The sequence below is a fragment of the Cyrtonyx montezumae genome, unplaced genomic scaffold (genome assembly GCF_038088225.1).
Source record: "Cyrtonyx montezumae isolate F1298 unplaced genomic scaffold, pur_monq_1.0 scaffold_23, whole genome shotgun sequence".
Taxonomy (NCBI): Eukaryota; Metazoa; Chordata; class Aves; order Galliformes; family Odontophoridae; genus Cyrtonyx; species Cyrtonyx montezumae.
Genome location: NW_027071970.1, coordinates 479,322 through 491,947, shown reverse-complemented (window position 1 = coordinate 491,947; position 12,626 = coordinate 479,322). Strand labels below are relative to the sequence as shown.

The 12,626-nt window shown below is 46.5% G+C and overlaps 1 protein-coding gene across 4 annotated transcripts in view; it reads left to right on the top strand.

Annotated features, from left to right (window-relative positions):
* The window catches only part of RBM19 (RNA binding motif protein 19), a 229,721-nt gene that overhangs the window by 170,080 nt on the left and 47,015 nt on the right, over positions 1-12,626 (top strand). For all 4 annotated transcript variants that reach the window (XM_065738744.1, XM_065738743.1, XM_065738746.1 and 1 more), the window contains 3 exons: positions 9,029-9,171; positions 10,472-10,532; positions 12,321-12,400. In XM_065738744.1, coding sequence (XP_065594816.1) covers positions 9,029-9,171; positions 10,472-10,532; positions 12,321-12,400 — 284 coding nt within the window. The remainder of the gene's footprint in view (positions 1-9,028; positions 9,172-10,471; positions 10,533-12,320; positions 12,401-12,626) is intronic.

Genomic DNA, 12,626 nt, shown 5'->3' with positions numbered 1-12,626 from the left:
GTGCAAGTGGGAGATTGACTGCTGCAGTGACTCACTGATGGGGCAGAGAGAGGGGTGCTGGGGTGATACCCTCATAAAAGTGGTGGACCCCCTGCCCTGTCAGGCAGGTCTGACATGTAAGGAGGGTTGGAAAAAAGCCCCGGCTCACAGTCAAGGGTGCGCCCTCTGCCTGCCTACCCTGCTTCCTGAAGTCCCCCTAAGCAGTAGGTGTGGGGTGCTGGAAACTGATGAGGAGGTGAGTGGGGAGGTGAGGGAGGATCCTCCTATTAGGGGCACTAGGGTGAGGTGGTCATCCCCACACCTTGAGACTGCCTCTTCCAGGAAAGACAGAAGGGTAATTGTGGTAGGCGATTCCCTTCTCAGGTGAACAAAGGGCCCCATATGCACACCTGACCCAAAGGAAGGTGTGCTGCCTCCCTGGGGCCCGGGTCAGGGACATGACAAAAAACTCCCGGATCTGGTTCAATCCTCTGATTATTATCCATTATTAATAGTTCAGGCAGGCTGTGATGAAATTGTTCAGGGTAGCTTGTGAAACCGTCAAAAGGGATTTCAGGGGTCTAGGTGGATTGGTTGAGGGAATGGTAGCACAAGTGGTGTTTTCCTCTCTGCCTTCTGGGATGATGAGGGATACGGAGCGATCTAGGAAAACTCAGGCTCTGAATCAGTGGTTGAAAGGCTGGTCCTGCCACAGGAACTTTGGGTTCTTTGATCATGGGGCTGTTTACTCGGTGCCTGGCCTGATGGCTGTGGACAGGTCTTGCCTGTCTCCCAAGGGAAAGTGGAACCTAGATCAGGAGCTGCCAGGACTCGTTGAGAGAGCTTTACACTAAGTATGAAAGGGGAAGGGGAGAAAATGTCAACTGCTAGGGTGGAGTGAGTAGTTCAGAGTTGTCAACTAGATCTAATGGGAGAAGAGGGTGCAGGTCAACAGAACAGAGAAGGGCTTGGGGATGTTGTCGCTGTAGGAGATTGCAGGGAAATACGTCTGGGGATCATCCTGTAGAATCTTATGAGGACTCTCCAGAGGAGTTACCATTGCAGATTCCCCACCTGAAATCTTCTCGTGTCCATTTAGGGATATTTTTTCCCTGAAGTGTCTTTACTAATGCACACAGAATGGGAAATAAAAGGTAAGAGTTAGAGGTCTGTGTGAGGTTACAAGGCCACAATCTCACAGTGATCACGGAGGCGTGGTGGGATGGCATGCATGACTGGAATGTTTCCATGGATGGCTCCGTGCTTTTTAGGAAAGACAGGATGGCGAGGCAGGGTGGTGGAGTTGCTGTTTTTGTAAGAGAGCAGCTAGAATGTATCTAACTTCACCTGGTGGAGGGTGATGTACCAGTGGAGAGCTCGTGGGTGACAATTCAGGGGCAGGCTACTGTGGGGGACACTGCTGTGGGGGTGTATTATAGGCCCCCTGACCAGGAAGAGGAAACTGATGCGACCTTATAAGCAGCTGGAATTAGCCTCACAATCTCAGGTGCTGGATCTTATGGGGGACTTCAATTACCCAGATATTTGTTGGGAAAGCAATGTAACCAGGCTCATGCGCTCCAGGCGGTTCCTGCAGTGGGTTATAACTTTCAGATGCAGGTGGTGGAGGAGTTGATGAGGAGTGGGGTGTTATTTGATCTTGTTCTTACTAATAAGGATGGGCTGGTTAGGGAAGTGAAGGTTGGGGGCAGCTTGGGATGTAGTGATTATGAGGTGGTGGAGTTCAAGATCTTAGTAGAAGAAGCAAACCAAAAAGTAGGGTTGCTACCCTTGACTTCAGGAGTGCCAGCTTCAGTTTCTTCCAGGACCTTCTTGGAGCTGTCCTGTGGGCTAGGGCGTTAGAAGGCAAGGGGGCCTGTGAGTGCTGGTTAGCATTTAAACAGACCTTCTTCCAAGCTCAGGATTGGTGTGTCCTTGTGAGCAAAAAATTGGGCAAGTGTGGCTGGAGACCTGTGTAGATGAGCAAGGAGCTCATGCATAAATTCAAAGGGAAGAGAAGGGTCCATGAAGTGTGGAAGAAGGGTTGGACCACTTGGGATGAATATAGGAATGTTGTCAGGGCCTGCAGGGATGCAACAAGGAAGTCCAAAGCCAACCTGGAATTGGATCTAGCAAAGGAGATTAAGGATAATAAGAGGGTTTTTTTAAGTATGTCAACAGTAAAAGAAAGACTAGAGAAAATGTGGGTCCTCTGCTAAATTAGAGGGTGTTCTGGTAACAGGGGATGCAGAGAATGTGGAGATACTGAACATCTTTTTTGCTTCTGTCTTCACTGTGGGAACTCCCCCTCAGTATTCCTGGATCATGGGGGTAAGTGAGAGGGTCTGGGGAATGGAAGGGTTCGCTCTGGTGAGGGAGGAGAAGGTCCGAGAGTGTCTATGCAACATCAGTGTATGTAAATACATAGGCCCTGATGGGATGCATCCATGTGTGCTGAGGGAGTTGGCAGAGGTGATTGCTGAACTACTCACTATCATCTTTGAGAGGTCTTGGAAAATGGGAGAGGTGCCTGAAGACTGGAGGATAGACAGTGTCACTGCAGTCTGCAAAAAGGGCAGGAACCAGAATCTGGGAACTACAGGTCAGTCAGCCTCACCTCCATCCCTGGAAAGGTAATGGAACAGTTCCTTCGGGATGCTATCTCCAGTCAGTTGGAAGAGAAGAGAGTTATAAGGAGTAGTCAGTGTGGTTTCAGCAGAGGGAGGTCATGCTCGACCAACCTGATGGCCTTCTACAATGTCATTACTGGCTGGGTGGATGGGAGGAGAGCAGTAGATGTAGTCTACCTTGATTTCAGCAAGGCATTTGACACTGTCGCCCACAGCATCCTTATAAGAAAGTTGAGGAAGCGTGGAATAGATAAGTGGATGGTGAGGTGGGTTGAGAACTGGCTGACTGGCAGAGCTCAGAGGGTTGTGATTGGTGGTGCAGAGTCCAAGCCTGTACTTAGCAGTGTTCCTCATAGGTCTGTGCTGAGTCCAGCCATGTGGGCTCTGGCAGGGTGATCAGTTGTCTGTGGCAAGGGTTTTTGTCTCATCCTCATGCAAGGATTGCAATTGTGACATGCCTGGATGGTATCTGACATTATTATGGGCATCCCCCATGCTTTGGCTGCTGCCCACATTGTCTTCTGTCCAGCCTGTCACAGCTTCTGGTGTAGCCAGTGGGTGATGCTCTCAGGAGAGTTCTCAGTGCTCCATACTTTAGCCAGTGTGTCAGCTTCATCATTTTCAGGTGACTGCAAGGAGTGTTATCCAGAAACATGGTAGAGACATATGGTTCTGTTTAACCATATTCCATATTTCTAACCACATCTCTTTGCCCCAGATCATTCAGGCATGGATGGTCCAATCCTATATGGCCCACTGTGCGATCCAAAGAGTGAGCCCTCTATACACAGCCCAACTATCTGTGCAGATGTTCAGTGAACTGTCACCAGGCTCTTAGGTGATAGCCATCCACATGGATCACAGCTCTGCCTGTTGGCTATTTTGACCATCCTCCTCTTCAAACTATATTGTGTTAGTGGCAGGATGATACGCTACTGCCCTCTGCTTGCTCAGGTTACCTTTGTTGGACACATCCATATGTCAGATGTCTTCAGGAATGTGATATTTCCCTTCCTGGATGAAGATTTTTCTGGTGGAGCAACCATAATCTCTTCTGGCACGTCACTATGATGCATCACTGGACCAAGGATCTTCTGAAGTTCTTCCTTCAATGGTGATGAAGATACCCAGTTCCTCTGGCTGAGGTAGATGACCCAGTGTTCCACAGTCTGGGCTTGGGCCACCTCTGTCTTAGGAGGGTGGGTTAGATCTTTTACAACAATTTTAACTGCTTGAGTTATTGGCTCTGCCACCTGCAACACTGAATAGATAGCCAATAACTGTTTCTCAAACATACTGTATCTCTCTTCTGTTCCATGCTACACCTGAGACCAGTATCTCATAGGAGTTTGAACAAAACCCTGGTGTTGCTACAGATCCCAGCCAAAGCCATCCTGAGTGACTTGAACATCCAAGTCAGCTGGAAGTGTAGGATCAAATATACCCAATGCCTGGGCTTGTTTAACAGCCAGTTTAGCCTGTTGGAAAGCATTGTGTTCCGTTCTTCCCCAGTCCTATAGTTGTCCCATTTTTGTGAGTCTGTAATGGTCTCAGCAGCTGTGCTAAATGAGGTATAGAGGAATGCTAATATCCCAGTATACCTAAGAACTTTTGCAGCTGCTTTTGGTTTCATAGGGACTGGGAATGCCTGAACCTTATCTGTTACTGCACTGGTACTACTTTGGTCTTTCCTGGCCAAAATACTCCCAGGATTTTTACAGACATGCCTGGACTCTACATCTTCAGAGGGTTTATAGCCCATCCTTTTCCTTGCAGGTAGGCTGTCAGTGAATCTGCTGCCTGTCCCAATGCCTCCAGTGAGTCAGATGTCAATGTGAGATCATCAATATAATGATACAAGTAAACACTACTAGGTTTTTCCCAATTCACCAGGTCAAGTGCCATCAGGTTATGACGGTATGTTGGTGAATGCACATTACTCCTGTGGCAGGACCTGAAAGGTCCACTGCCTGCCTCCCCATGTAAATGCAAACTGGTCCTGCGATTCTTCAGCAATTTGCAAATGCTTTCTTCAGTATTCCAAGTCTAGGACACAATGGTAGGTTTTTATTTCCCTACTCAATGTGTCTGTTAGGGAGGCAACATTGGATACTGCTGCATGAACAGGCAGTGCGACCTTATTTAATTTTCTGTCATCTGCTGCCATTATCCATGTGGCATCTGACTTCTGCACTGGTCATATGGGGGATTTAAACAGGCTATGTGCAGGTCTTATGATCCCAGATTTTTCTAATTCCTGCGTGGTCCTGGATATTTCATCTTGCCCCCCTTCTGTGCTCCTTCACGCTAGTAGTCTGGCATGGTTCCAGCAGGTGAATGAGCTCATGCTTTGCAGGCCTCTCTATATTGCCTGCACTGTCCAGATGCTAATACACCTGTGCTGGAGTCTGAAATCTCATAGTCAATATGCAGAGCCAGATCCCATAAAATGCAGATGCCCAAGATATACTCTGGGACTGGGGCAATAGACACTTTATACTCCCAGGGTGAGAGACACCTGACCCCCAACTTCAACCATGTCTGGGTAACAGGAATGTTCTGTCCCTGAGCCCTCAGATCATCACTCTATCTCCATTAAACTTGGTTGGATCCCCGTAAGTAATTGATGTTTCCACACCTGTATCCACTAGGTCCATTACACGCTGTATGTTCTTCCAGGACCAGAAAGTTGTCAGCTCAGCATAGGGCCTCCAGTCCCATTTGGAGGCCCTAGTTACATGGAAACTGACATCCCCTATCATGCTATGAATTGTGTGATTATCAGATCTTTTTCTTCAAGTGGTTTAGGCATAATAGCCCAAGTCACCTGAGGAGGCTTTTATTAAGTACTAGATGTCCTCTAAATTCCAAGTTTTTGTTGGGACTTGTTCAGCTATCTGTACCCCTGTTTTTTTGCGGGTATTTCAGAATTTTTGATCATCCCTTAACCGTTTCCACAATTGAAGCAGAACATGATTAGGTTGGCAATCAATCTTGGCAAAGGCCTCCCTGGCCCATGATAAGGTCATTAAGCATTTGTTTTCGGGATACCCTTATGGGAACCCATCAGGGTGCCTGTAGGGCAGGTCTCCTGGTTTTAATTACTGTAAATACTTCAGCTCCTTCTCATGTCCTAATATTGTGCCTCATTTTCTAGCATACAGTCTTCCCCAGATGGGCTACCAACTGTGTGTTCTGCTGAATGATGGCCTCTGAGGCCACCAGGGGATTCAGTGTAGGTACTAATGTGCCATATTGGTGGGAAGGTGCCTATTGTAAAATTAGCTAACTCATTCCAGCTGAAAATCTTAGTAAATCTGGGCTTTCAAAGACTTCATCCTATATTGCCTCTTTTATCCATAGCTTGCAAATATACGTTTCAAGGTCCTCCATGGAGGACCATAAACCTGTACTTACTGGGACGTTGGCCTTTTTAGGTCACATGATATGGCATACCATCTTCTACCACTCCATCAGTGAATGGTTTTCCTCTCGATGTTGCACAGTGGTGTACAACATCTGCCTAAGGGCAGGGTGTGAGGTAATGGATGCCAGCTTGGGAACTTGTGGTTCACTGACCACAGCACTCTCTGCTCCCATGTCCCACGGTTGAAGTAAGCAGGCCAGTACACTTTCCCTTGTTTTTTGTCAGAATCATTGCACCAAGTCAATTAATTCAGATGCCAAATAGGGGCAAGCTGTTACACGGAGGTTGGTTTGGGCAGGGGGCTGTTGATCAGGGAGCACCCTGCTGCTTTATCCTGTACCGTTTTTGTTTTTTGCACCACTATGGGTCAGGTCTCAAAGGAATCTGCCTCAAATAGGGCTTTTAGATTCAATCTTGTAATTTGTTCCTTTGGATCGCCAGGGTCCAGTGATTCAGGTGCCTGAGTATTTCCCAGTACAGTATTCCAAATATGTTTTAAAGGGAAAGTTAAACTTGATTTTTTTCCCCATCAATATACTAAGCTGTTGTTTGAGTTTCTCAGTGCAATAATGCAGTAGTTGATTCTCATTTTCTAAAGTACTATTTGAAAGTTCTGCACCATTCAGGGTCACTAATAGTGGCTGTGCCACAGTGGACGCAGCCATTTGTCATTCTTTTGTAGTTAGAATGTCTTTATCCAGATCATAGAAGTATTCTGCCATGCAGGTTGAGGACTGAAAAGTATTTCTGCTGTCCCACAGGGGGCCTCATTTTTCAACTATGACTGCTAATTCATAATAAGGGAATCCCATAAATCCTGGGACATGCCCCAGCAGGGTTTTATATAGAGGGCCAATTTCTTCCCCCTTACCCCACTTAAAGATGTTCAGCAGGAAAGTCCCTTTGTTGTTTTGTTTTTTTAATTATTTTGGTGCTCCTGCAGGGTTCGACAAATGTAATGGCAGCAGGACCAGCACAATGAGAAGTTGTTACAAAGAAGATGCTTACCTATCTTCAGAGATCTAGTCTTCACAAAGGGGGCTCAGTGGCAGTCAGCCCTTAAATGAGGTCTAAGAGGGGTGGAGCCTAGCTTCACCTGTGCTTCCAAGGCAGATCAGGTCTTTTCTCCAGGTGCTCAGTAAGTGGTTCAGGCTGTGACTCAGCAGTTCCCATGCACCAACCTAAGCTATTCTATAACTTTTGTACAGAACCAGCTTCACAACATCCTCTGCCTGGTTCTTAGGGCCACCTCACTGCGCAGTGTGGCTGTTGATGTTCCCAGAAGTGCTGGGCTCAGTCTCACTCCTCATCTCCCAGATGAGATGTGAGCAGTGTGGCACTGCTCACAGCACACTGATCCAGTTTGGATTGGAGCTGATGCTCTGCACGAGGGCAAGAGATTTTTGCTCTGTTTTGCTCTTGGCAGCAGCCATTAGGAGCTGTAGCTACTCTCTGTAAGACAAACCTAACCCTCTGAGTGTGTGTGGTCACAAGCTCTGCAAGGACACCCTCCTTGTGCAAGAACACCTGCGCAACTGGCGTGCACAGCAGCAGGAGGATGTGGCAGCTGACTTGCCAGTGGCAGGCTATGGGTCTCTGTACTTGTCTCTCTGTGCCTCTTTCATCAGCCCATGCTGTGTGCTCTTGGTGATTTTCCACTGCTGCAAGGACACAGCCTTCTCTCCACTGCTAGATTCTCTTTTTCCCCATCCTAGGGACTGTAAAAATTAAATCTTGCTTATACATTTAAAACCTTTCAAGATTTCAGAAAAGAAGAAAAGGTTGGCTTCATATAGGTTTGTTTCACTGGAAGCTATTTCAGGACTGAAGTTTTGGGAGGGGGGAGAAAAGCTTATGAAAAGCCTCTTCCTAGGCTGCTGTTCTGTATGTGGGTTACAAGGGATGGCTGGAGCTGGGGGTGCTGCTTTATCTCCCTGTAACCGAGCCCCTCACCTTGAGATAAAGGGCTTTAAGCACAGGAGCTCCTGGAAGGCTGCACAGGGCTGATAATGGTCTTTGCTGCCAGCCTCTGGTGCTCTGCATCTAGGGAAGGGAAGGGAGGGGATGTGCAATAAACTCCTCACCTCATTCACAAAAAGGCTTTGGGTGGCAGCACATGGCCTCTTACTGTGCCAGCCATAGATGGAGGCACCTTTTCATCCTGCCCTGTCTCACTAAATTTCTTCCTTCCTCCTTCTTTAACTGACTTGTCTTCAAAGGCGGTGAGTTTTTTCCATACCTTGTTGTCAAACTCCCTGTGGGCTGGGGTGTGGGGGGTTTGACCTCCTGACTGGAAAGGCTTGGGCTGTGTGGTGCCAGTGGTAGGAAGGGCAACTGAATGGGGCCCTGTGGGGAAATTTGGTTCTGCAGGTAGAGCTGGTGAGTGTCTAAGCACCCCTGGCTCCATGCAGGTCCTCCTTATACGAAGTGAGGGAGCAGTAAGTCTTGAAAAATCATCAAGAGGATGGTGGTAATGCCAAAGGGAGATATTTAGCTTGATCCTCCTGAGTATAGCATCAGCTATGCTGTAAGGGCTGAAGCTGGTATGAAAAGCAAGTTGTCTAGTAAGGGAAGAAGTTGAAAAGCCAATGGATGACAGCTAGTGTGTCTAACAATGGCCTTCATGTTCTGGTGTGGAAGTTGTGGTTTCACATCCTGTGGGTATGTATTAGCAAGAGGCGAGTGTTATAGCACTGCAGAATTGTGCTTAAGCAAGTGCAGGGCTCCTTGCCTAGTTCAGTAGGTGTCTGGCAGGGATTGATGTGAGGGTGTTTGAGGGCTGAAGAAGCAGGTTTGTGGAGTTTCTACATTGAAATGATTTCACTTCTACATTCAGATGTGCATGCTGAGCCTGCCTTGGTCTCTGTTCACCCAGTAGATGAGTGGTCTGATTTTGCTGAAGCAGTGACTGTCAGCTGGGGCAGGGGGGAAGCCCACCTCAGATTTGGTTTTGTTGCATATTAAAGCACTGAGTTTTCTCTTTTTGTATCAGATGGTGACACAGCTGTTAAGGGCTCAGAGGAAACATCAGCACAGGATGAGGAAGAAGATGAAGATGAGGAAGAGAGCGTTCCAGGGTGTACCTTGTTCATCAAGAACCTCAACTTTACCACCACAGAGGACACGCTGAAAGAGGTAAGCCATAAGCAAAGAGTGGAGTCTGGGTTTTGCTTAGTTACAGGCAGGCTGCTCAGTTGGAATGGGAACGGATTGAGGCCAGACTGGGCTGCTTGTTGCTGGAAGGTCCCAACTCATTGCATGGCCTTGAAGAAATGGCTCACCTGTGCTGCAGAGTGCAGGGAGAAAGGTGTTTTCCACCTCTGTTGTGCTAAGGATAAGGTGTTGAAAGCAGTTAAATGGCCAGTGGCATGGCCTTAGTGGTAGAGGAGGGAGCACTGGATTGTACTGGGGATGGGAACCTCCACTTATGAGTTTTAAGGTTCAATTAGACAAACATATCTGAAACAGTTTTGATGGATTTGAATTCTACCTTGGGACAGGTGGATGCAGTAGGAAATCTTTTAAGACTCTTCATTTCCCATTCTTCTTTTTGGGATCAGCAGTTGTGCAGCTGTAATGCTGCTTTGCGTGCTAAGGCAATAAATAAATAAATGATTATTTCACCAACATGTTTTTCATCCTAAATTTTGTACCAATATGGAGCTGTCTGCATTACTTTACCTTAGCAAAGCTCTTGGGAGAGATCGTAGCATTTCTAAAACCATACGGGATATTAATTGCAAGGCTGGGAAAAAAAAATCAGCTGGAATTTCCCATCTCTGCCACTCTCTGTAGCCTTGTGACATGGCATATTTCATGGTCCAAGAACAGTGGTGGGATGTCAGTCCATCCTGGACCTGGTCTGCTCTGTCTTGGGACAGAGGTGCTGGAATGGATCTGGTCCAGTTGGCTCTTGGGACAAATGTAAATGTTTGGAGAAGGATTGAGACTACTACTTTTTTTTTTCTTTTTTTTTTTTTCCCTCCTAACTTCTGGTTGCAGTTTTACCAAGGAATCATACAAATGGTGTGCCACTGCAGGACAACCCATGCTACCCTGCAGCCCCTCTCTCACAACTCCAGAAGGAGCTGTTTTCTCAGGGGCATCACAGGAGTTATCTGGTATTAGGTCTCTGCCTGGGTGAGGACATCTTGTAATCTGCAGTGGTCCCTCAGAACAATCACAGAGTTCGGTAGTTTCTGAGGAGTGGTGAAGGATTTCTGGGAACATCTGTATTGATTTATTTACAAATCTGGATGTGTATTTGTACAGAAATAATTTTTTAATAGAAGAAGCAGCTGTACTGCCTGCTTGTCAGGTGTTCCTGGCAGGGCAGCGGGCCTGCGAGCATGTGTTCCTGGCTCTGAAAGAGTGCTGCATTGTCACTCAAACTGAGTTATAAGCCTCTGACAAAGATTGTCTGAATTCCTTGCAGACATTCTCCAAAGTGGGGGCTGTGAAGAGCTGCACAGTATCCAAGAAGAAAGACAAAGCAGGTACTCTAGATGTTTGCTGTTCAATTCATTCCCGCAGCTGGTTGCTGAGGGCTCAGGTGTGGCATTGAGTTAGCATTCATCTGGACGAGCATTTGTTGTGTTTACATTGATGAAATCTTCAATGTTTCTAGAAGTGCACCTGTTGTAATGGCTGAAAACAGCAACCAAAAACACACTGGAGTTCAGTCTAGAAGGTTAAGCTGAATTGTGGAATTTGTGGAGATGTGGCCTTCTCTTGAGATCAGGATAGAGAAGCCAACTCCTTCAGGATCATAGAAGAGAACAGGATGCAATTTGAAAGGGACTGGTGCACTTAAATGATTGAACCTGTGCACAATACTTTATCCACAATGGCAACCATGATCTTCAAGGATGCCTGGCTGAGTACTGTGTTGAACAGGCATCATTTGCTGCCTGTGCTGATCCCGACAGAATCTCTGCCTGCTCCCTATGGGGTTGGGCAGAAAAGGGATTACATAAGGCAAGCATGGCTGGATGGGCTGTGCTTTTCCAGAGTTAAAGCTATGTGGGATTTTGCCTTGGGGAATGACTGCCTGGGCATCCTTTTGCACAGGGTGCTTAAAAACTAATTCACTGAAAGAAAAAGAATAAGTCAATTCTTCAGTGCAGCTGATGTGTCTGGCATGCTCATGACTAGACAGCAGTGTTTGAATCTGGGCTGAGCTCATACCACCTACCAGAACTATTGTTTTTTGTTGCTGCATGGTGATCTCAATATCCTGCTGCCTCTCAAGTTCAGAAGTTAGAAACTAGGTGATGTGTTTTTGCTTGTGGATTTTTCCTTTCCTCTCCCACCTTTATTTATGGGTCTGTAAATTGCAACTGCCTGTCCAGGTTTATAGAAGCATATTCTTTTTTTGCCTGCCCCACAGATGTTCTCTCTCTCAAATACTCAGCTTTTGTTTAGTTGTTGTGGGAAATTATCCCATTACTAGCACATGACAATTTGCATTTAAACAGATCTCAAATGCTTGGTTCCCAGTAGTGGTCAATAACTGCCTGTTTGCTGTGTGTTAACCAAAACCAATTTCTGAATGGGTTGCAGATTAGAAAAGTCTCATCTGGGGACCAGACTGCTACCTGCCTATTTCTTTCCCACAGCAAAAGTCACACTTATGTCTGGGCTGTTTACAAATTTACCCAGTGAAGGTCTTGTTTCATACGTGAGGGAAAAGTCCTGTGTGTAAGCAGAGGCTTGTGTATTTATAATAGGATCAGTCACCCTGACTACGGACAGCAGTTGCTCTGCAGGACATAAAGTTATTGCTTTATTTATGGAGGCTGTGCTTAAATCTCACAAGGCTAAAAATCAGTTTGGCATACAGTGCCATCTCTTAACATCAGCACCAAAACAAGCTCTTCAAACTGGGTGTCTGGTCTAGAGCAGTATCTTTCTCCATTCAAACCAGTAAGGAGTGCTAATGAGGAATATGACAGTCAGGGACAGGCTGGCCCCCTTCTCTGGTGTATTAATTTTTGCTCCATCCTCCTCCCCTCCCCCCCCCAACCCCCCCCCCCCCCGCACACAGTTTTAACAGTCAGAAATTCAGAGAATTTTTATGCTCAAAGTTGTCCCTGGATCCTGTTGAGCACTGCAGTATATGGTGTGAGTCCGTGTAATGCTGTGCCAGTGTGTTCCCCAGTATGCCAGTATGTAAAATAGTCTAGTTAGTATGCAACAACACTTTCTTCTGGTTTGTTTTTAAATTTACTGTTTAGTATCATTGTTTCCTGTTGTCATAACAATTTTCCTTTCTCTTCTGGTAGGTACTTTGCTTTCCATGGGCTTTGGATTTGTGGAGTACAAGAAGCCAGAGAGTGCTCAGAAAGCCTTGCGACGGCTCCAGGTACATTTAGGTGTTGTTGGGCCAGGTTTTGTTCCAGAGATAATGGACAATGGTGTAGATAAATCCAGTTTTAGATAATCTAGATAAATCCAGAGGAAGAGGGGTGTATATCCTCTTCCTACGGGTACTTAAAAGGGACTTTCTTACCAACACCTAAAGGAAACCTACAAGAAAGCAGGACGGGGTCACTTCATTAAGGAATGTTGTGATTGGACATGAGGTAATA